The following is a 24,552-nucleotide window of genomic DNA, read 5'->3' on the forward strand; positions in this document are numbered from 1 at the left end:
TACTAGACAGAGGCACATGGTGGTTTGGACCCAACTGTAAACTATAGATCTAGTTCTGATTAATCTACCTGTCAGGCACATATCTAGAAATATATTTCGGGGAGGGGGTCCGAACAAAGTGTCTCAGGAATAATAATAAAAAAAATATATTTTGATTAAATTAATTAATACTATATTATTATTACATGAATAGGTAAGAAAGACCAAATAAGAATAGAGATAGAACAGCACATATTCATTATCTAGCTTCTCTGTAGTTAAGATCGGCATAATTTGCATAAAAACAAGTGCCTGGGGAATAAATTAATGTCAAATAGATGAAGAAGTGAATATATATTGAATGAAAAAGGATGTTAGATCAAGTTATAGAAAAGTAAAGTTCCTGATTAATATTTTATGCATATTATCATAAATAGTAGTATGCAAGCATAACTCTTTGATAGTGTTCTTCAAAGACATATGATTCCAATATAATCTTTGCCTTCCAATTAGTTAAGAGGAAATTATAATAATCAATCGTACAATAAATGGTAAACAATTAAATTTTCATTATTTAATTTTAGTACTCAGTGGGGTCTGGACCCCCTGAACCCACTGCCATAAATACATCCTTGCTATCTGTGAAACAAGTGGTCTTAAAAACAAAACTCCAACTCAAACAAAACACCTCATAAAACATATAATATCTAATTTAAAATTCTGGGATGTTAGAATTTATCGGTTACATTACATTATACACATACATAATTGTAATGTAAATCTCTCATGCTTGCTGCATCCTTGTGTGAGTTGCTTCACATTAATGGTATGACAACCCTTTCGGAAGTTTATCTGATAATAAACATCTCTGGCTCTTTCAGAATATGATACAAACTGCAACCACTGTATCAAAGAATCCAAGTAACTTGAAATTTCTGAGTAAAAATCAATATACTCATCAACAGACATAGCAACCATTGGGAATTGAATCATGCCTGAAATTAAATAATGGCACATCCAACAGCAAAGATAATAGAAGCAAATTGCATCACTACTTTCATCCTTTCTTTATTGCGCATCTTGTGTATTTTTAAGGAATGGAATTCTGTTAATGCATTGATTGATTCATTGACTTGTTTTATTTTACTTTGCTTCTTGTGCAACTTTTGGCTAATTTGCGAAGATGGGGATGAGTGATGATATGATGAAATTGATGAATGGACACCCACAAACATCCATGCCCAGGCCAGGATTCGAACCCGGGACCCCTGGCATCATAGCGCGATGTGCTAACGACTCTGCCACAGGGGCCGGCTTCTGTTGATGCGAAGCAGTGCTGTCTACTGCTAATTGGCATTCCTATTTGAATTCATGATCATCACATTGTGGAAAAGAGACTGAATTGACAATGATGTTGAACAATTCACCTGCTATTGCTTTTGCTGTTGGATGTACCCATAATTATTTTTAAAACTAAATATCGTGACAAAAAAATAATAAAAACACATTTCAGTAGGATGAAATTTTATTGCTCATAATTTTGATAAAAACATTACAGTTTTGTGAGGATTATAGAGAATATGGCGCATGAAAAATGTTTGGCATGATGAATGAACATGCTAAAAGGTTTGCCATCACAAAATCCTTTCCATGAACTTCAATATACTTAAGATATCATTTACATGTGTACAATCTTTACACATGAAAATAATACTTTCACTGTGACGACACTGAATAGCCAACATATTTGAGTCTCTTCTTTCCATAACATCTAGTGGTAGTTATGGGTTGTCGTTTGAAGATTCCATACGTAATTTCACAGTGAGTAATGTGATATATTGCTTGAACAAAATAAATAAATAATAATTATCATGCATTTTATATAATAACAGTTTTTAACTACATCCTAACCATATGGTAGTGTTTTTCAAAGTTGTTTGCATTTCTTGAGTCAAAAAGAGATTTATATTTTGATTGTTGCCTTGTTCAATTGGCAGATTATATAATTCAATACCGAAAATAAAACACCCAAATGTCAGTGTCAAGTCTGGAAAATTAATTAATATTATTTACTTAGATGGCTATTAACTAAATCAACCCTGAAAAACAGCAAAAATACAGTTCGCATATGAAGAACTATATTTTGCTTATGCCTAAAAAAAGATATTGTGTGCTTGTCAAAGCTTTTCTTATATACTGATTTGAAATATAACTGATATTTTATTAAAGTTTACATAAAGATAGACAAAAGTTACAGCAACTAGATAATTATCGGCAATTTCATTAATTTTGATTTGACAAATTCTCATCCTATCAATGATGCTTATTACTTACGTAATTCTCTTACATACATTAGCAAGAGTGCTAGTTTTCAGAAAAAAATCCTTGTTAAATTTTTTTGTTAAATAGAGATGTTAAAAATACACTTTTTGTCACCAGATAACACAAAGAAAGAAACAAACAAACAAACAACAATGAAAAGAGAAAAATACAAAAATAATACCTATATGAATACATCTGTAGGAATACATAATGATTAGAAGTGATGCAAACTAATTTAGTTCACTTGCAGAAACACGTATACTGGCTATTCAGTATCGCTTATGATACTTGCTGCGGTGTGCCCACATTGCATATTTATTCTTATACATTTTACCACAATGGGGACATTTTTCATAATTTCCAGTAATGTGAGCTGATTCAATATGGCGAATCATGGATGTAGTCTTTGAAAACATCTTTCCACAAATATTGCATGAAGATTCATCTTGTCTTGAAGCTGTGAAGTTTTTCTGCCAAGTTAATTCTGTAAACAAAAGCAAAGACAGTCGTTCAGGATCAATGTATTAGAATAGTACATTTAGTCTACTGTATAGTCAAATGTAATGCATAATATTAACTTTTAAACTCTGAGTCTGTAGGGTACAGTAAAACCTCGTTAATCTGGACTTCGCTTAATCCAGACAGGCAAAAGGCCAAAAAAAAAAAGCAGAATGCAAAGTTTTAAATGTGGCTAGAAGTCAACAAGAGAAATTCCCAAAGAAAAGGCAGTCAATCACTGATGAAATTCTGTTTCCCGCAGACTTTGTACTGTACTGTATAGTGTATTTAGGCCTATGCCTTTTAAATACACCATAATAAACACGTTCTGTTGCTACAAATGGAGTTTTAATGCACTTTCTACTGTTCTTTTAGGTTATTTCAGTTAATCCGGACTTTCATTAAACCGGTCAACTTATTCCCCCCCCCCCCACCATTAGTCTGGATTAATGAGCTTTTACTGTACTTGCGCAAAAGCCGAGGACGTTTTCAGCAGAATTTTTAAACTTCCATTATGTTTTAAGTAAAAATTAATATCTCGGGAACTATAAATGGTAGAGTTACAAAGTTTTGTTCAGTACAGATAGGCTATATAAGCCTATGGCCGGAAGAAAAATACAGTGGAACCCAGATTATATGTTAATGTATTTTACATTTTCCTGCAGTATTCATCAGTCATGATGGTCCTAACATAAGAAAATGTTATACAATTTTCCTTGATTTTACATTTTCCCACATTTTAAGTTTTTTCAGCTTGGTCCCCTGAAAAATGTAAAATCGAGGTTCCACTGTAATTATCAAGTAGAAGAAGAAGAGGAAAGAAGTCAAAAAACGTACTTTTGTTATGAACATTTCAAATTCGGTTGGCTCCCATCTGGACAATGCTGTGACATGAGGGTTCAGAATAGTACCTGAATGTTGTCTGATATCTGTGGCACTCTCGTTGCAAAAATTATGCACTTCAGAGGAATAAAAAGAATTCCAAAAGTAAACGAACACACATCTTTATGTCAGTTACATCTGCAACTATACATGAACTTCTTTGTTGTCAGATGGTCAAAAATAGCTCCACTTTCCCAGACCCCTCTCGCTCTTTTGTGACTCCAGTCTCCCTTTCTCCAAGCTGCTGACAATCGGCACCAATGAAAACATATAGTTTTGAAACCAATAAGTCGCTGACCAAGGCAGTTTATTAAGGTAAAAACACTTAACACGTAACGTTTCGACCCTGTAGCAGGGTCTTCCTCAGATTTTTTTTTTTTTTTTTTTTTTTTTTTTTTTTTTTTTTTTTTTTTTTTTTTTTTAGTTCTTCGTCTGAGGAAGACCCTGCTACAGGGTCGAAACGTTACGTGTTAAGTGTTTTTACCTTAATAAACTGCCTTGGTCAGCGACTTATTGGTTTCAATATGGAAACAAGGCTTAATTATATTACAATATAGTTTTGCTGTCTATAGTAATGGCTAGGGGCATGCATATTTATTTTTTACGAAAACACAAAATGTGGAAAAAAAATGTAATGTTAATTTTTCATGTTTTTGAAAGGTGTGACGTGCATTTTGACACCATCTTTTGTCATGAAATGAACTGCAAAATGAAAAATAAACTCTTAAACACAAAATTGAGAGTTTATTTACCGATAGGACACCTTCTGAGATCTGAATTATACTGTGAGTTACGCAAATCATGGAAAATTGATTCATTCTGTTGCAAATCGCATAAAAATAATTAATTCTGGTGTAAATATTTGAGAAGCAAAAAATAAACTCCTTTACACAGGAATAAATTTAGTAATCTGATAACTATATAAATTAGCTATTAGAAGTGAAATGTTAATTTTGTGAAATAAGTATAGTTTTTAAATCAAATTTAGGTTTCTATTTACCATTTTAACACTGAAATGCCATTCTATTTACTGCTTTTGATCCCAAAATATGCCCAATTTTTGTGCCGATATCTTGATCTCTTTTTTACCATAAATATGTGGCTCTAGTAATGGCAGAAGCATGACTCCTTCCCCTTCCCACCACTACCCCCTCCACCCTTTCAAGAAGTGCAAAGTTCAAGCTTCCGATAGCAAACAGGAAAGGAACACTACTTGTAGATACCAGAACTGGAGAACAATGATGTTCACAAAATCCAATAAAAAAATTAAAAGAAAGCTAGACACTTCAAGAATGACTTCCCCTCATCAACCCTACAAACATAGCAGAATTAAATTACTTTTCACAAATTACTAATAATATACTTCAAGGCATATGTAGCAATCGAAACATGTATCTCCCCAAATATTATCTAAGTCACACTATGCAACAATGCTGCTTGTTCAAAAATGGTCCAAAAATACCTGGTGTCAAGTTCTGAACCAGCTTGGCACCTAAGGGTTAACTAAATTACAGAAAAAAAATAATTAAAAAATATTATCAATAAGATGAATGACTAGGGTTACCAGATCGCTGTAAGGGAAATGTAGGACATGCTGACCCAAAATGTAGGACATTAAGTCAAAATGTAGGACACAAAACATTCCCAATAAATAATACATATTTCTAAACACGTTAGAAAGTAGTTGAAAATTGACACTTTTCAGTTTCAAAAAAATGATTTCTTAATGAATTTTTAAATGTAAAATTTCAAAACTTGTAATCATACTAATCAATGAACCTCTTACTACATGATTTAAGTGGTCCTTCTCAGAGGAGACAATTCTTATTAAAATTTCAAGTTTAGTCAAACTATATTTATTATTTATGTTAGGGTGGACAGTCAACTCTTTGAAATTATAGGGACCAGTACCAAATATTTTACAGACATTATGGAAAAATAATCTCTCTCGTGAGTCGGTTGTGCTGATTGTAATGAAAGTACTCTCTCAACATTTGAATTATGACCTGTAATGGCAAACAAATATTCAGCATTTACCGTAATTTAAAATAGTTCCAGAAGTTTCAACTTGGGTAGTTTTTAGTTCAATAACAGTGTGTCTACAAAAATAACAAAATCCAGAAATCTTGACTTTTTCTGGACTTTTCTAGACCTTTTTCCAGTTTTTCTTAACGTTTATTTATTCGACCCCTACTTAGATAAAGTTGGAAATTAGTAATTAAGAAAATAAATATTTATTTAATGAAAACCCCTACCAAAGGGCCAGTTAAGATGAAAACTGATGCTGAATTTAAGAAGAGAATTAGATCTGCTTTCTCGTGTTAATGCATCCTGAACTGTGTTTGGCAGACAAGCGAGGCTTTGGCGTCTGGACACACAGCCAGTATAATCTTATGTGGTGCTTGTGTCGGTTGTCCCTATATGTTTGTGACTGTCCCTTCATCCATTTTATCTTACCACCATTCATCCTCATCTTCGCGATTAGCCAGAGGGACAGAGAAATGTGAAGTAAAATATACTAAATCAACCAATCAGTCATTATGATAGTAAAAATTCTTGACCACAAGAATACTTTATTGCCTTTTAATTGACTTCTTGTTGATTTCTTTACCTTTTCTTGACTTCCACGACTTTCTTGACTGGCAGACACCCTGAATAACTTCGCTCTATATACCCCTGCTTTACAATCAAATTATATTGAATATTGAATAACAACACCTTGTTCCATCAGTATAAACCCTAAGGCAAAAATTCTACTCAGGCATTGAACAGTGACGTTATCAGAATGTGGTCCCAAAACTTTGTTCATTAATTGCTTCCGTTTTCCCGTTTGGTTAATAGCAGGACAAACTTTTTCTTTTTGGCCAATGACTGAATCGAAATATATTTTACTATTGAGTTTGGAAGCACAGTCCATAGACTTGTAACTTGCATGATTTTTTCTGTTACATATTTTCCTAATTAATATTATGTGATGCTCAAAATGTAGGACATTTATAATATTTTTCAAATTCCTCCCGGATGCCGGACATAAGGCTAAAATGTAGGACATGTCAGGGAAAATCCGGACGTCTGGTAACCCTATGAATGACCCCAGTTTGATCCAAGGTGAGAAACCCAATATCATTAATGTTCATTTTCCACACTGTGGGGTTCAAAATCAAAACAAAAGCACTAATAAGCAGAGAACCACATCTGGGCATGAGCATCCAGAAAGGGGACCCCCTGGAAAATGAATGTCCACGTAAAAAGTATATATTTCACACATAATTTCATCTCAGTCACAGTGATTTATGTTATGTATTAGTGAGTTGAAGGAACATGATATTTTCAGACTGAAGCAGTGTTACTATGGTGGACATATGGCTTCTTTGCCCACCTGGAAAAAAAATACCCTGCTTGCTCCTCCCTGGAAAAATCCTGCAGACGTCCATGCATCTGGGTCTAGCGCAAGTAAAATTCAATGGAAAGACGAAGACATTAATTTGACCAAAAAGCCAATAAATCACTTAGGAACATTTAGTTTTAAATGATTTTCATTCAATTTCTTATTTAAGCTGAAAATGGAGTCCCAACTTTCACACTGAAAAATGAATTGGAGAATTGGTGTTGAGGCCAATACCATAGAAAACATCTGACATCTAAGTAAAGGTTAAAGTCATACACATTTAAAAACTGCATGTTACAGGGCCATGCCATGGCTGAACATAAAATGTCATTCCATGGCTTATAACATAACTATTTTTTTTAGAATAGTGGTCATTTATTAAAAATGTTGAGTACATAATCTGTTACTTTAATATGCTTAAATTACAAAATAGAGAAGCCACATATTCTTGAAGCTAAAACAAATCATTTCCAAATCACTATATCCTTGATCATCTCTAGACACATACGTTAGTGTAGAAATTAGCCCTAACACTGACCTTGAGTTACTAATGCCGTTTAGGTCGCCTATTGATAGCATCAACGCCATGGCGTAGAAGATGAGTTTTCATATGTGCTGTGCGACTAAATACTTTGCCACAAACAGGACACGAAGTATGGCCACGATGGCATTGTTTGTGAGAGTACCAACTTTGGCGATGGCGATATACAGCTCCACACACAGAGCATTCAAAATTTGGATGTGCATGTTGAGAAATCTCTGGACACCCTACAAAAAATAATGTGAACTATTATCTGTCTTAAAATGACGTATGCAATTCAACTCTAAACTGAATGACCGTACAGTGGCAAGGTGCCTCTTCCATTAATGCTTACAATAAAAGAAGTAAAATATATGTATGGCTGTATGTGTTTATGAATAATAAAGATAATGAGCATCCTTTAATCTATTCCAATTTTTCACTTGCTAATATATACACTAACATTACATTTTAACTCAATATTTCAGAACTCCCTCATATTCTCTTTACACTGAGACATTACTCATACATACATGTGTATTGCATGTGAATGTAAGAATAAATAGTTGTGAAAAACCATATGTTTCATGTTTGCAAAAAGTGGAATGCATTTATCATAGTGTAAACACACTACAACTTGAACTTATGTCTAGTGTTCCTGTCCAGAAACCATTCTGGCTCTAAATTGTTAACATACTGCATGATTTGTTTGTTTTACACCTGACTTGTTGTGTCCTCCACTGACTCACAACTGAGTGAAATAATGTAAATACGAGAGCTGCAAAATGAACCCAACGTACAAAGATTAGGAAGTTTCTAATAAATAATGCAACACATTGCAAGTTAATTTATTTTACTTTGGAAAGTAACATTATCATTATTGTTACTTTAAGTAAAGCAATATTTTACTAATGTATTATTTTCTGTCATATAATATAGATGGAACTTACAATAGGTTACATGGGGTAAAAAAACATTAAACACAAATATAATGTACTTACTATTTATTCCATCATATCATGAGCCATATAATAATAACATGAGTCACATATTTATTATTATCATTAAAGTTATTTTTTACAAAAGTCTGACAAAGTTTGCTGTAAGTCCACTGTCTGGTCAGATTGGCTTATAGGCACTGGACCAACAGTTTAAAGAGGGGTGATAGTCACTGTGAAATACAGCAGAATTCAGATGAAGCAAACTGTATATTAACCTTAATTATATCAAAGTTAATGATTTAATACCTATTCTAAACTATACTACAATGTGACTTTATTGTTACGTAACATTAGCCCCTCCCCCCAAAAAAATCCAAAATACCTGATGATGAAACTAGTTTTACATACCTGTAGATGTTAAAATTTTGATTTCATGTTTTTTGAGCTGTAATGTATGAACTAATTGTAATTGAAGCAATTCAGCATAAACATACATCAGGTAGGCACTTCCACAGTCACAGGTAAACTAACCTAATTTTTTGATTATTTTTAAAATGTTTTGAGGCCGCCTATCCACACTACCCTTAGGGAGTACTGATAACTTTTAGCAGATTTGAATCTTTGTGCAAATGCTAAAAGACACTGACCTTACGGGTGTGTGGGGCGTTACCCCCGCCCCCGCACCCCCATGGTGTGGTGCTAAGCACAGGGGAACACTTTACTTTTTTTTTATAATTATTATTATTATTAAACCTTACAGGCATCAGAAGCAGATTTGCCCAGTTTCTTCCCCACACCTTCCAACATGGGAAGAAAGAAATAGAGCTTGAAGCTTCATTGGAATATTTTCATCTCCTCACAACTAGAATTGTACAATATTTTGTGCAGTGTTGTTTGGATTCGAAGTTAAAAACCCACTACCAAAGTCATAACTTCACAGGTGTCCTTTTCCAAGAAGTGGTTGGTTGCACATGCCTCATCAAGATTTGAGCCTCCCCAATAGCATAGCCTTGTAATCAAGGGGTCCTGGGTTTGATACCCAGTGGAGACACATAGTGGTGTGGATCCCACTTTAAACTGTATTAACTTTAAACAATTAGCCTATCTGTGCTAAAAGTGGACTTAAAAAATAACCCTTCAAAATTTGAAAATATTGCGATAAAAATAGTTTATTTCTGTACCAAAGACAACTTATTTTCAGGAGGGAAGAAGCAAGTTTTCTGCAATCCAAACAGAAATTTTGCTAATCGTGATAATGAGGATGCATAATGATTACATGAAATTGATGAAGTCCATGCCAAGATCAGAACTCAAACTTGGTGGAAATTATGGTTGTGAGAGCATGACGCTATCATTCAATGTGCACAGCATCATGACAGCTTAGGAAAGGTCTCTGAAAAAAAGTGGTAGAGCTTGCATCACCTATCATGCGTTCACTACCTATTTTGGGTGGCGAGTGAGGGCAGAACCTTAACACACAAAAAGTACTAAACTGTCCTGCCTTCCGCTTGAGCATCACACTCCAACCTAGGACATCTGCTAATGCTCAACAGAGTGACCTCATCTGAATGATGCCTTGTTTGGATGTACTACTAATATTTATTGTCCCCCTTAAGATACCTGAAGTGTATTGCTGTCTTTAAACTCCCGCACTACCACAGAACATTATGCTAGACACACAGTTACAAACCCAGCAATGTGAAAAGGCATTTGTGGTGTCCTGAGCTTATCAGCTTTATGGGAATTTTAAAATTAACCCACAAATATTAACTTATCTTTTTCTTCTGTGGCTTCATTAGCCAATTTCGGTGGTACTTCTGCATTATCTTTTACATTAAGAACCCTTTTTGAGAACTGGTAACAGTTGGGCTGAAAAGTTCGTAGGCTAACATAGTAAAAAATATTTTTTTGACAAAATTCGATTTTATTATTCAATATAGTTGCCTTTGAGGGCGATACAACGATTATAGCGGTCATACAATTTTTCGATGCTATTTTTATAGTACGATTTCTCTTTAGCCTCAAAATAGGCCTCAGTTTCGGCGATTACCTCTTCATCAGTGCTAAATTTCTTTCCAGCGAGCATTCTTTTAAGGTCTGCAAACAGGAAAAATACACTGGGGGCCAGATCTGGAGAATATGGTGGATGGGGAAGCAATTCGTAGTCTAATTCATATAATTTTGCCATCGTTTTTATTGATTTGTGACACGGTGCATTGTCTTGATGAAACAGCACTTTTTTCTTCTTCAAATGGGGCCGTTTCTTCGTGATTTCATCCTTTAAACGCTCCAACAACGCTATGTAATAATCGCTGTTGATGGTCTGGCCCTTTTTGAGGTAATCGATGAATATAATACCATGCGCATCCCAGAATACTGATGCCATAACCTTGCCAGCCGACTGTTGCGTCTTTCCACGCTTTGGATTCGGTTCATCATGTGCAGTCTACTCGGCTGACTGTCAATTGGACTCTGGAGTGTAGTTATGGAGCCATGTTTCATCCATTGTAGGTAATATATCGCCGGAAAAATTTGTGTTTATTACGGTTGAATATCGCTAAACATTGCTCCGAATCATCAAAACGTTGTTGCTTTTGATCGATTGTGAGCACGCGCGGCACTCATTTTGCACACAGCTTTCCCATGTTCAAATATTCATGCACAATATATCCAACACGTTCCTTTGATATTTTTAAAGTCTCAGCTATCTCGATCAACTTCACTTTACGATCATTTAAAATTATTTTGTGGACTTTTTTGATGTTTTCGTCGCTAACAGCCTCTTTGGGGCATCCACTGCGTGCATCGTCTTCGATGCTCATTTCGCCTCGTTTAAATTTAGCAAACCACTTCTCAACGGTTGATTTTCCTGGTGCAGAGTCCGAATAATGTTTATCAAGCCAAGCCTTGGCTTCAACAGTATTTTTTTTCGCCAAAAAGCAATGCTTTATTAACACACGAAATTCTTTTTTATCCATTTTTTCACAATAACAAAAGCTGCTTCACTCACAATATCACGAACTAATTATCCGGCAGCTGTGAAATTTATACACGTATCTTTTGAAGGTTAGTACTAAGCAAAAATCACATGGATTTAATTCTAGTAATGCCATCTATGAGTCAGCCTATGAACTTTTCAGCCCAACTGTTAAGTTTAGCAATTTGTAAACAGATACTTATATCCACAAGTTACTCAAGAATTTTTTGAGTGCTACAATTTCCTGGGAACAGAATTCCATTGTAGTGTCAAATGATTGATACTGAACAAAGATATGGCTATAAAATGCAAGAAGATAATATATAATACATAATACAATGGACTTATACAGTACATGCTCATAATTATGCATGGAGCAGGAGCATGAACAATGAAAGAAAGAGAAACAAAATCCAGGAAATGGGATGAAATTCTTACAGAGGCCAGAGGAGAAGGGAATGGGGAGATTAAAAAAAGGGGGGGACAGTGAAGCTGCAGTGATATATGTAAAGTACCAATGTCGAATTTACAGATCTAACACAAAATTTTAAATGTTCCTTAAATAATATGAATGATTTGTTAACCTCTTCGTAACCAGGTGATCGCAATGGGTCTTGCCTTTGAAAAATAAACTGCATATCTAATAAAACCAGGACATATGAACGGTTTACATTCATAAAGTTAGGGATGTAGTATTAGTTCAAATTTAATCTCCAATTTTAGCCAATACTGTTCTGGAGTCCAGGTGTCTTGCAGAGCCCATAAAAATGCAATGTGACACTTCTGTGAAGGCTGAATATCCTGGAAATAATGTGGACTGAAATGTAATTTTGTTATTAAATGGATAAATTAAATGATTATTATATTTTCTTGGTCAAATTATGAGTAATTTTTCCAATAAACTGATGCACTGATACACCTACATACTGGCTCATGACTGCCTTCAGGTAGGGATCATCCACCCCTTACCCCAAACCATGAACACCTCAGTAGGAAAAAGAGGGGAGGGTGTGCATATCAGCCATGAGTGCAACCACACACCCTGGACTGTAACTTTCCCAATGAAACCCCATTTCCACTCCTCATCCCCACCCCCAACCCCTCTCTTCTCACACTGCCCCCTTGCTATTCTAAATACCTCATGTAATTTTCACCTCCGATTAGTTAAAAAAAAGTGAGTCAGTTTGAAAATTCAAACTACAATTTAATACAATAGAGTATTCTTCATGAAAATGTTGCTTCTATGCTTGGGTGATGCAGTTTAAGCATTTCACAAGAAAACTGAACTCTATAAAAGTGATAGGTTTTAAATCAATATATTTAGAAATTAAGAATCATACCTTTATTATTGATATTGTAACATTTACATTCAGAAGGGCTAGAATTGTACTTATGAAGCAAATCCAGCATTTAATTGTGCAAAAAAAATTATATATATTTTGTTAAAAAAAGTACTTAATAAGAAAAAAATTCAGAACCTTATTGTTTTGATAATTTATAATGAACACATGCAAAAGAGGATGGTAAAATGGGATACAAAAAGACCAAAGCTAAATTAGCATGCACACACAATTTGTTGGGCACATTTTGGTAGTATTGCTCTGGACAGATATACCGTATTTACACGTGCATAATGTGCATGCATGTATAATACGCACCCTGGTTTTTGATGGGAAAAAGTGACAAACCATTATATCTCGTATATAATGTGCAGTATAATTCAGGTTCAAGAAATGGAATGGCCTTGTCATGGAATGACCTTGTACAGTTTCATGTTGGCTGTCCGAATTATTCCATGCATAATACGCACCAGTTTCTGGGGGCAAATATTTTGGAAAAAAGAGTGCATTATACGTACATGAGTAAATACGGTAAACCTTTTTTTTCTCTAGATAAGATCAGATATCTTCAATCATCCCTTCCATGAGGGAGCACAGCTTGTGCTTGAGTGCCATAAATAACTGCAGTTGGAAAATTCTGTAAAGAATCAATGGAATTGCACTTTCACAGGACTGTGCAAAGATCAAGTGCCTTTCTTCTGTTCAGAACTTTAAGAGAACAAAGATCAGTGTGAAAGGTATTTATTTTTTAAAAAAGCTAATAAAATAGAGAATAAATTGTATGAACTTTCATGCTGAAGTAAAATATATAATTAAATCACACAGCTTGATTTCCTATTCATAAAATTTCACTCGACTTACGTCAATATTCATGAGTTTAGCAATTAAAAATATATACTGTACTTAAAGGGAATTTAGTAAGAAATAACATTGGAATCTAGTGGTTCACTCTTTTGTAAAAGACGAATCATGTAATACATACAGAAACTACATATATGTTCACAATTTGAAAAAGAGTTCAATTACTCTTTCCACATCATTGAAGCCATGTCTTATGTTTTTCCTAGGTTTGTTGAGATCCATGCACTGTATAAAGATGACGCAGGAAATTTGATTTTCGACTGAATATTTTTGTACAAATATGGCACTTTGTTTCTCCCAAGTGAACTTTCATATGTGATGTTAAGTTAGGTGCATGTTTATATCCAGCACCACAAAGTTTACACACATGCTTCTTTTCTTCGTCTTTCGATATTTGAGCAGGTAACATATGGGTAAGAACTCCGTGAAGTCCTAGAAAGAAAGAAAACAATGATGTCATTTATGCAAGGATATACACAAAAATATACTTCTAAATAGATTTAATTGCTGTTGAAAAGGATTTTGTGTGAAATAAAAACCAATCATCGGTCATAAATAGCTGTATCTTGTACAATTGAAACTATTAACGTATATTATATAATTTACATATTTTATGAGTTAAGAGTATAATTACATTATAGCTCAATAGTGAATTTCCTCTTGCTGTATCAATTGTACATAACAGAATTTTTTTTATGTTCTTTACTTCAATTGTATTTATACTTGTTCTATTATTAGAACCACATATTGTATTTGTGGGTAACAGGAAAATTTTCTATGAATTTCAAGTACACTTAAGTTAAAATTTGGTACATGATAATTATCATTTATTTGCTTTTTAAAAAAATCCACCCATAAGAGATATAAAAATGCATATCTTCACCTTTTATAACCTATGCAAAAATATGGGAGTAAACAGCTTAAGATTTGTTGAAAACATTTTCATGCCTACCTAACAGAAAATAATATGCAGAAAGCCCATTCTCACACAGTCAGTGATAGATACAGTTATCCAAATTGGTTTTGCGGTAAAATAGTAAATTTCTGGATAAGGCTCTGAGAGTTGAATTACACAAAGAAAAATCCTGATCATATAAATAAGAAAATAAATAATTCTCAAATTACTTTTATTGAGACCAATACAAAAGAACTATCAATCTCTTAGCAAATTCTTGCCATTAAGTTGAAAAGAATATTTAAAAAATTAAAAATTATTCCGAGTAAGTTATTTATGTTACAAAATCATTTACATTTCAACATTCCATGTTAGATAAAGATGAAAAGAAAAGTATAAATGAGATGCAGAAGTCCCTATAAAATTTAATTAACACTTAAAAGCAGCCTTCAAAATGAAAGGTTAGAGAGGGTAACATGCTCCTAGCTAGGAAAAACACCCCTCCACTTCACAGTTGGGCTGAAAAGTTCGTAGGCTGATTCATAGATGGCATTACTAGAATTAAATCCATGTGATTTTTACTTAGTACTAACCTTCAAAAGATACGTGTATAAATTTCACAGCTGCCGGATAATTAGTTCGTGAGATATAGCATTGTGAGTGAAGCAGCTTATGTTATTGTGAAAAAATGGATAAAAAAGAATTTCGTGTGTTAATAAAGCATTGCTTTTTGGCGAAAAAAAATACTGTTGAAGCCAAGGCTTGGCTTGATAAACATTATTCGGACTCTGCACCAGGAAAATCAACCGCTGAGAAGTGGTTTGCTAAATTTAAACGAGGCGAAATGAGCATCGAAGACGATGCACACAGTGGACGCCCCAAAGAGGCTGTTACCGACGAAAACATCAAAAAAGTCCACAAAATAATTTTAAATGATCGTAAAGTGAAGTTGATCGAGATAGCTGAGACTTTAAAAATATCAAAGGAACGTGTTGGACATATTGTGCATGAATATTTGAACATGGGAAAGCTGTGTGCAAAATGGGTGCCGCGCGTGCTCACAATCGATCAAAAGCAACAACGTTTTGATGATTCGGAGCAATGTTTAGCGATATTCAACCGTAATAAACACGAATTTTTCCGTCGATATATTACCTACAATGGATGAAACATGGCTCCATAACTACACTCCAGCGTCCAATCGACAGTCAGCCGAGTGGACTGCACGTGATGAACCGAATCCAAAGTGTGGAAAGACGCAACAGTCGGCTGGCAAGGTTATGGCATCAGTATTCTGGGATGCGCATGGTATTATATTCATCGATTACCTCAAAAAGGGCCAGACCATCAACAGCGATTATTACATAGCGTTGTTGGAGCGTTTAAAGGATGAAATCACGAAAAAACGGCCCCATTTGAAGAAGAAAAAAGTGCTGTTTCATCAAGACAATGCACCGTGTCATAAATCAATGAAAATGATGGCAAAATTATATGAATTAGACTACGAATTGCTTCCCCATCCACCATATTCTCCAGATCTGGCCCCCAGTGTATTTTTCCTGTTTGCAGACTCTAAAAGAATGCTCGCTGGAAAGAAATTTAGCACTGATGAAGAGGTAATCGCCGAAACTGAGGCCTATTTTGAGGCTAAAGAGAAATCGTGCTATAAAAATGGCATCGAAAAATTGTATGACCGCTATAATCATTGTATCGCCCTCAAAGGCAACTATATTGAATAATAAAATCGAATTTTGTCAAAAAAATATTTTTTACTATGTTAGCCTACGAACTTTTCAGCCCAACTGTTATTGTATCGTCATTAGTCTGAGCCATACAAGCACCAACTTCAAATCAACTTTTTGCCATTTTGTTTCAAACATATTTATTGCCATGGCTGTCATCACATCACAGACGAGGCCTTGAAAATGCTTTGATATGCATCTCTGATATTGTTTTAGCATATTTCCAAATACTAGAAACTTTCACAAGTCACAATCAACAATTTTCATACTAAGCAAATCTTCTCTGTACAAATGTCAATAATTTCTTTGCTTCAATATACCACACATTAATTTCAGTTTCCTGTCATGGAGATCATCATTAACTTTCTTGTTTATTTTCCATAGAACCCAGTAACAATGCACTCATATCATCATGACTACAATTAATTGAGTTTTTCTTCTTCTTCGGTTATAGGCATATCAATGCTTTGGTAAAATTCTGCCATTTTTTTTTTTTTATGGAAATAAAGATAAAATTTCTGTATCCTGGTTTGGTAGAGTAAATGTACACAGTTGTCTGGTTACACATTTTAAATTAAAGCAATTATCAACTGTTATTGCTTATTGTTCGTCAGTGTGGCCACTCCAGGACCATGATAAAAGTCAAGTAAAATTCCCAGTTTTCAAGGTAAACTTTCCAAAAATTCAAGGGTACAAGCAGATGTTTTCTCTATTTCAACTTCATGTATTATTGTCTCTCACCACCCCCACACATACACACACAATATATTAACAGTATAAAGGGTCTGTGTGATTCCAATGTATCAAAAAATTCTAATTCAATCCAATTAAATGGTGTATATATTTAAAATATTTAATTTAAGGTACGGAGTTTACATTTGCCATTTTACATACTCAGGCTCGGAACACATCTACAAACACAATTCACAAATGTTACGAGATATACTAATCTACGAAAAATTGTTAATTGTATAAGAATTTCAAACTCAAATTTTAATTAATCAAGATGTGATCTTGTAATAATCTTATGTCTGTCAGATAGACTGCTCTGCAAATAACACCAACAAAATAAACTGATCGAGAGAATTCTTTTTTATTTTCCACGCAGCTTCTTTTCCTTCCTGGATAAAAATAGAAACTACAGTGTGAAAAACTTGCCTCAGTGCATTTAAAAATATGTACAGGGTGGCTCAATAAGTCACTTAACACCCCCAGTACAAGGCCACTGCAGCGCGCAACATGGAAATGGTGATGACCAATCGTTATCAGGCCAAGGGGGAACCACATTGACGCCACCCACACGGTCGGCGGCCATCTTGATGTCCGCCATCTTGAATTCAACTTCAGAATTTTAAATGGGAAGGGGGTCGTGTGACATATCAAAATGGGCTAGAATTTCACGAGAAATGCAATGGTGAAGTTTTTTTTGACATATCTTTCAACAGTAAAAAGTTATGACTGAATTCTTGTACCAATTAGCTCCTTTTTGAGGTGTTAGAAAAATGCCTTAAAATTTGTTTAGCGCATCGGTAATGCATCGAGATCAAAGTGACGTCTAGGGAAAGAAGTTCGCATGCCATTGCACACGATTTTAATCGAATACATCCATGAAGAGCTGCGCATTATGAATGGTTGTCGCGAACAATTTACAGTGTGACGCTTCCATTGAATTAAAAGTCCTTCACAGTGACAAGGCTAATGTTTATGTTCAGAAGGAAGTTTATAACAGAATATTCGATGCTTTTTATCTGATAACCCATTTTCGACAGATCAAAGCTGAATGGTTAGTGTTGGTAAGTTAATGGTGTGGCGTGCTGTGTGGAACACGATTGGTTAGTCAATTTTCCATCAACGGAACCTTAAATGCTTAGGGCTAATTGGATTTGTTCAATAAACAGTTTTTTTCATCCTTGCTTATGGAAGAAGGTACTTTTTACAGAGTTTTTTCAATAGGGAAGAGCACCAGAACACTTATGGGAACATTATGAACCAATTTTTGTCCAAAGTTAGTTATCAGATGACAAGCATCACACTGTAAATTGTTCGCGACAACCATTCATAATGCGCAGCTCTTCATGGATGTATCCGATTAAAATCGTGTGCAATGGCATGCGAACTTCTCTCCCTAGACGTCACTTTGATCTCGATGCATTACCGATGCGCTAAACAAATTTTAAGGCATTTTTCTAACACCTCAAAAAGGAGCTAATTGGTACAAGAATTCAGTCATAACTTTTTACTGGTTAAAGATACGTCAAAAAACCCTTCACCATTGCATTTCTCGTGAAATTCTAGCCCATTTTGATATGTCGCACGACCCCCTTCCCATTAAAAATTCTGAAGTTGAATTCAAGATGGCGGACATCAAGATGGCCGCCGACCGTGTGGGTGGCGTCAATGTGGTTCCCCCTTGGCCAGGCAATGATTGGTCATCGCCATTTTCACATTCCATACCGCAGTGGCCTTGTACTGAGGGTGTTAAGTGACTTATTGAGCCACCCTGTATAAATTCAATGGGATTTGGATCAATATAAAACGTTGCAATTTTTCATGTCTACGGAGAAAAATTCACGCAGCCAATATTTCACGCATAATTCCCGGAATTCAAGGAATTCCTGGTGAGTAGCCACCCTGTTCATGGAACATTTGTAATTTAACATTAGCTTAGCAGAATATCAATATTTTATCTTATTATTTGCAGCAAAAATTTTAGTTCTCTCTCTCTCTCTGGCTCTACAGCTCTTGGTGGGCCTTGGCCTCCTCTACAATCAGCCTCCATATGTACACACATACACACACACACACAAAAAGGAAAGGTGCCAGTTTCCCACTCTGTTTCTAAAGTGACAATATGGCCAGGCTGCAAAACATGAAAACTTTCAAACATATATAATAAAATCAAAATAGAAAGAAAGAGAAAATATTCAACGAACAAAATTAAATTGTCAATATTTCACAACCCAGGCACATTACCCTTTGGTCTTCAATGAAAATCCAGCCAGACTGTGAAATATCAGTATTTTATTTTGTTTGGTGAGTATTTCCTCTTTCTTCCAATTTTGGTTCATCTGCTTTTCAGGCTTTTTTAAATTTGTAATATTAACCTCAGAAACTGAAAACTAAATATCAAAGGAATGAAAAACTTTCAAAAGAAGAATTATTGCATTATCTTGTAAAAAACATTCTATACCATAACTTTTTTACTTTAGTTTCTCTGAAACAAGACTTCCCGTGTTATTATAACAGTATGACATACGCAAATCACATCACAATTATATTTGCGTTCAGAATAAATTTAATAGATAATGGCAACAATATGCAGGGAACCCCAATTTTGCATTCCTGGGTTTTACATTTCAGCTATTATATATCCAATCTTCATGGTCCCAACATAGAAAAATGTTACATAAAACTTTCCCCAATGTTACATTTTCACATATTTTAAGTTTCTTGAACTTGTTCCCCTGTAAAATATAAAATCGAGGTTACCTGTAGTCTCAAATATTGATGTACATTTCACAAATATCATATAAAATAACATCACAACTTATAAAATTTTGTTTATTGTATCAATTACAAATTAATGTAAACTATGATCAATTACACAGATTAAATAAATGAAAGCTAAGATCTTTTCTATGGTACAATAATAATGTTGCACAACACAATGCAATTTGGATACAAGGTCTATATGTTTCACAATACTGAAGGCCTGGATATGTTTCTGCTACTTAGATCTTATGAACTCTACCAATGTGACGAACAACATGGGATTTCCGGCTGAATATTTTATTGCATAAAGGACATTTTGTCTCCCCTGTATGAAGCTTCATGTGTGACAACAAATTTGGATAGTGCTTGTATGCAGTCCCACAAATCTTGCATTTATATTCTGTTATGCCTGCCACCTTTATGGCCTGCCTCCTATCAGAAAGTCTCCACTGCATACCTGATGATAAAAAAAAATCTAATTAAAATTATAGATAAAAAAACAGCCGAATTAAATGTACAGAACATGAAATTTATAATTTTGTCTAAACTGAAAGTTGTGCACCTTTAGTATTAGGCTATACAACATATTTTTCAACAGATGTTATCTGTCAAAAATACTTTGGCGAGAGAAGTGGCACCTTCTTGTGCTTCTCTTCTACTTAAAAGTTTGCACCCTATGCTCAGGGTCTTTCATAAATCAAGGGTTACTTCTTATATATCTGACAGTAATATTGGAAATTGAAGTTAATGAATATTTATGAGTGTGTGGTGCAAATTTTTTGTATAATAATTACACAGAAAAGTTATTTCAGTGAGATTTTAATTACAAAAAAATCACATTTCTCACAGACGATGTAATAATTTAGCTTGTCACTTGCATCTTACTGCTATCAGTAACATATCTTTCAATGAGATTTTTTAGTGTTAGTACTACGCAATATAAAGCATTGGATGTTCTCCTTGTATCCTTAAAATATATCATGTTGTAATACTAATGTATCACAGATCAATAATAATGTCATCTAAGTTGGAAACGTTTTGAATGAGATGAGTTAATATGTATCAAGAAAACCTTCAGTAAGATCTTTTACACTGTAAAACCTCTTGGAAAAGGAGGTTTCAAAGTGTGACCTCCCTTAAGTCAAATGATGATGGGACACAGATGTCCAATTCATCTGGGGAGCATAACACTCAATGGAGCTTTCAGATCAAATAGATAAGGCACCAGCAACAAGGGACACTTTTCACACCAAAGTGACACGACAGGCTGCACATGTCACTCCACCTGAACCATCTTGTCAATAGCATCATCCACTGTGTTGCTTCAGTCTGTTGGTCCCACATGTACAGTGAATGCTTCTTAACAGACTTACTTGTATTGCTTGTTGTGTTTCCCTTTGGTCAGAATCTCCCACACAACATGCCACTTGTCATTTGTCACTTTGGTTTGAAAGTTTCGTAAGTGTTGGGAAATAAATACACTAAGTGAATAATGAATTAACTGTTTATTAGTCTCACACATATCAGTGGAACAAAATAATGTAACATCAAATACAATAGAAATATAATGAATATATGTTTGCAGACAAGGAAAGTGCATTGAAATTTATGTAAAAAAAAAAGAAAAACAACAAAAAAAAATGTTAATATTCTTTAGCTTTTTCTTCCTCTTGCTCATATGAAGGAGAAAAACCATGAGTGGATCTTAAGTGCCTTATAAGGTGAGATTTTCGACTTAGCACTTTGTGACACAAGTGGCATTCAGTTCCTCCAAAGTGCGAGTGAAAATGATGCTGCAAGCTCTGCAAGTGTTTATAAGCACTTCCACATTTATCACAGACAAAACGACCTTCTTCCATACCCTTCCATCTTAGAGATGAAAGTGTAAAGGTGGAATCTCTCTTCATGCCAGTGAAGTATGCTTCTGAAATGAAAAAAAAATATGCATGAACAATGAAACATTTGACAATCAGCATGCTATACAATCATAAAAGACAGTATTGCTAAATTTCCCAGACTTTCATTGGGTTCATATGGTTGAGATAATCACGTTTAGAAATTTCCTTTGAATAAAAAAATTAGGAATGTACTAATACATTTTTTTGCATATACTGATACAGTAATGATATAGAATTTACATTCATCATAAACATGGTCTAGTGATGTGACGAAATCGGAAATTTATGACACAATCTCATAGTTCCATGAAAAATGTAAAATCAAGGTTTCACTGTATGTGTGTGTTATGTGTTGGACTAGCTTTCCTGCTATGTGGAATGCAAACATCAGCATTAAAAAAATCACTGCCCTCACTCCAAGGTTACGACATCTTGCAGCAGACATATGTATAAGAGCAGTACACATAGGCGCCGACTCCATGAGGCTTAGGGGGGCTCGAGCCCCCCCAATGTTAATGATGTGGGGGCAGAGCCCCCCCCAATAATTTTGCTTAAGAGGATCTAATGTATTATTTTTCTTCTCTTGTAAAATTTACTCTGAATTGTGCCACATGAACTTAACTTTAAATACACATTTGAAATGTTCTAGACCAGGCATGTCAAACACGCGGCCCGCGGGCCGCATGCGGCCCTCGATATATTTTTGTGCGGCCCCTTTGCTATTACCTGTTTTTAAGTAGTAGAACCTTCAGATGTAGCAGTTGCTAAAATATCTGTGTTATTTATTTATTTGCCTTCTACAGAGAAAGGATATCTCCAATTGAACTGTAACACGATGTGAAATTTCACACGTTTTCCTCTTGGACAGGATATACCCGTCGGTAGGTGAAAAAATGTGATCGTGTTGCATTATTGGGTGGTTGACGAATGTAGTGATTGCCAGTTGTTCAGAGTCGAAGGCTAAGTCGTCTTCCTGTGCAGTTTTCCCTCCGGAATCTAGAATGAGGGGAGGGTTGAAGGGAAAGGGGGAAAAGCTGCCTTCACCTGAAAACCTATTACCGCATCTTATAGTCTGCACGACTCACCCCTCTCTTGCCTCTCCCGCATCTTTGCTACCCTCATTCGGTTCCATTTTCCAAGAAGTTCTGGTCTAACAGTCTATTCGGGTTGCTTTGTTTGTGCTACCAACAATGTCTTTGTCGAAACCAAGTGGTAGTAAACGAAAAATTTCTGATGAACATCGTAGTTTTCAAGAGAAATGGGAGTTGGAGTACTTTTGTTGTGAAGTGAAAGATAAAATTGTTTACTTGGTGTGCAGATCAACCATTACTATACCGAAGTTATATAATGTCAAACATCATTATGAGCAACACAGAGCTACATACAACCAATACGACGGATTAATGAGGCAAGAAAAGCTGAGAGAGTTAAAGGCAGGATTGAAACAACAACAAAGTATGTTTACTAAAGTAGCTTAAGAAAGCAAAGCTGCGGTACGCGCAAGTTACGCATTGTCGGAGTTGATAGCTAAACAGTCAAAACCTTTTGCCGAAGGCGAGTATATTAAACGGTGCTTGGTAAAAGCTGCTGAAATAGTTAATCCCGCAAGTGTAAAAGCTTTTCAAGGCATTTCACTATCCTGCAACACGGTTGCTGAAAGAGTAACCGAACTGGCCTGTGATTTGAGTGATCAAATTAAAAGAAAAGTGTCAAATTTCATTGCTTATTCCATCGCTTGTGATGAGAGTACAGACATCGATGGTGTAGCTCACTTAGCTGTGTTTCTTCGTGCTTGTGATGAGGAGTTCAACATTTTCGAGGAGCTATTGGACATTGTACCGTTGCATGACACAACTACCGGTGAGGATATATTTATTGCTGTTCGTGAACTTTTGCGGAAGTATGATTTACCTCTGTCAAAGTTATCCTGTGTAGCTACGGATGGTGCCCCTTCAATGATGGGAAAAAACAATGGTTTTGAGACAAAACTGCAAAATGAATTTCGTGAAACCTGCGATAAACACATGTTCCATCATGTGCATTGCATCATTCATCAAGAGGTCTTGTGTTCAATAGTAATAAACATGGAAAGTGTGATGAAGCCTGTGAAAGAATCTATCAACTTCATAAGATTCCGTGGCTTAAACCAGCGACAATTTTCTGCTTTCTTATCAGATTTAGAAAGCGAATATTCTGGAGTGCCCTACTACACAGAAGTGCGCTGGCTATTGTGTTCTATGGTTCTTGAAAGATTCTGGAACTTGAAAGATGAAATATGTCAATTTTTGGAAATGAAAGAACAAGACACCAGCCCTTTTTCGCAACCAACGTGGTTACAAGATCTTTCCTTTCTTGTTGATATAACGAAACACTTGTCAGATTTAAATTTGAAACTGCCAGGAAAAGCTCAATTAATCACCAACATGAATGATCAAGTCAAAACATTCGAGCGTAAGTTATCGCTTTGGGAAAAACAGTTAACAAACGAAGACTTGACACATTTTCCAACTTGTTCTAAATACAGATCAAGTTCAAAGGACCCTGTTTTGTACAAAAAGTACGCTGAAAAAATTGAGCTTTTGAATACTGAATTCGGGAAAAGGTTCCACAATGTTCGTTCTTTCGAAAACAAGATCTCCTTGTTTTCAGCCCTGTTTACGACTGATGTAGAAAAAGTGGCAGCACATTTTCAGATGGAAGTAATTGAAATTCAGTGCGACTCAACTTTGAAACAAAAGTACAGCGAAGTGGGTATCCCTGACTTTTACAAGTACTTGCCTGCACGTTTTCCAGAAACCTGCAAATTTGCGTGTGAAA

At 35.0% G+C, this 24,552-nt stretch overlaps 1 protein-coding gene across 8 annotated transcripts in view; it reads right to left on the reverse strand.

Annotated features, from left to right (window-relative positions):
- Window positions 1-24,552, reverse strand: part of LOC146001468 (zinc finger and BTB domain-containing protein 8A-like) — a 212,921-nt gene that overhangs the window by 5,198 nt on the left and 183,171 nt on the right. The window contains exons 6-7 of one of the 8 annotated variants that reach the window (XM_083138831.1): window positions 7,608-7,837; window positions 2,665-2,785 (exon numbers count right to left, since the gene is read on the reverse strand). The exons of 2 other annotated variants lie outside the window; for them this stretch is intronic. In XM_083138831.1, coding sequence (XP_082994957.1) covers window positions 7,617-7,837 — 221 coding nt within the window. In that variant the 3' untranslated portion in view covers window positions 2,665-2,785; window positions 7,608-7,616. Of the gene's footprint in view, window positions 1-1,577; window positions 2,786-7,607; window positions 7,838-13,070; window positions 14,141-20,075; window positions 20,295-21,446; window positions 21,762-24,552 lie in introns of those variants that run through there. 5 more of the 8 variants (XM_083138834.1, XM_083138828.1, XM_083138832.1 and 2 more) reach the window with 5 other exon arrangements.

The sequence above is a fragment of the Lepisma saccharinum genome, chromosome 17 (genome assembly GCF_977018435.1).
Source record: "Lepisma saccharinum chromosome 17, izLepSacc3.1, whole genome shotgun sequence".
NCBI classification, from domain to species: Eukaryota; Metazoa; Arthropoda; class Insecta; order Zygentoma; family Lepismatidae; genus Lepisma; species Lepisma saccharinum.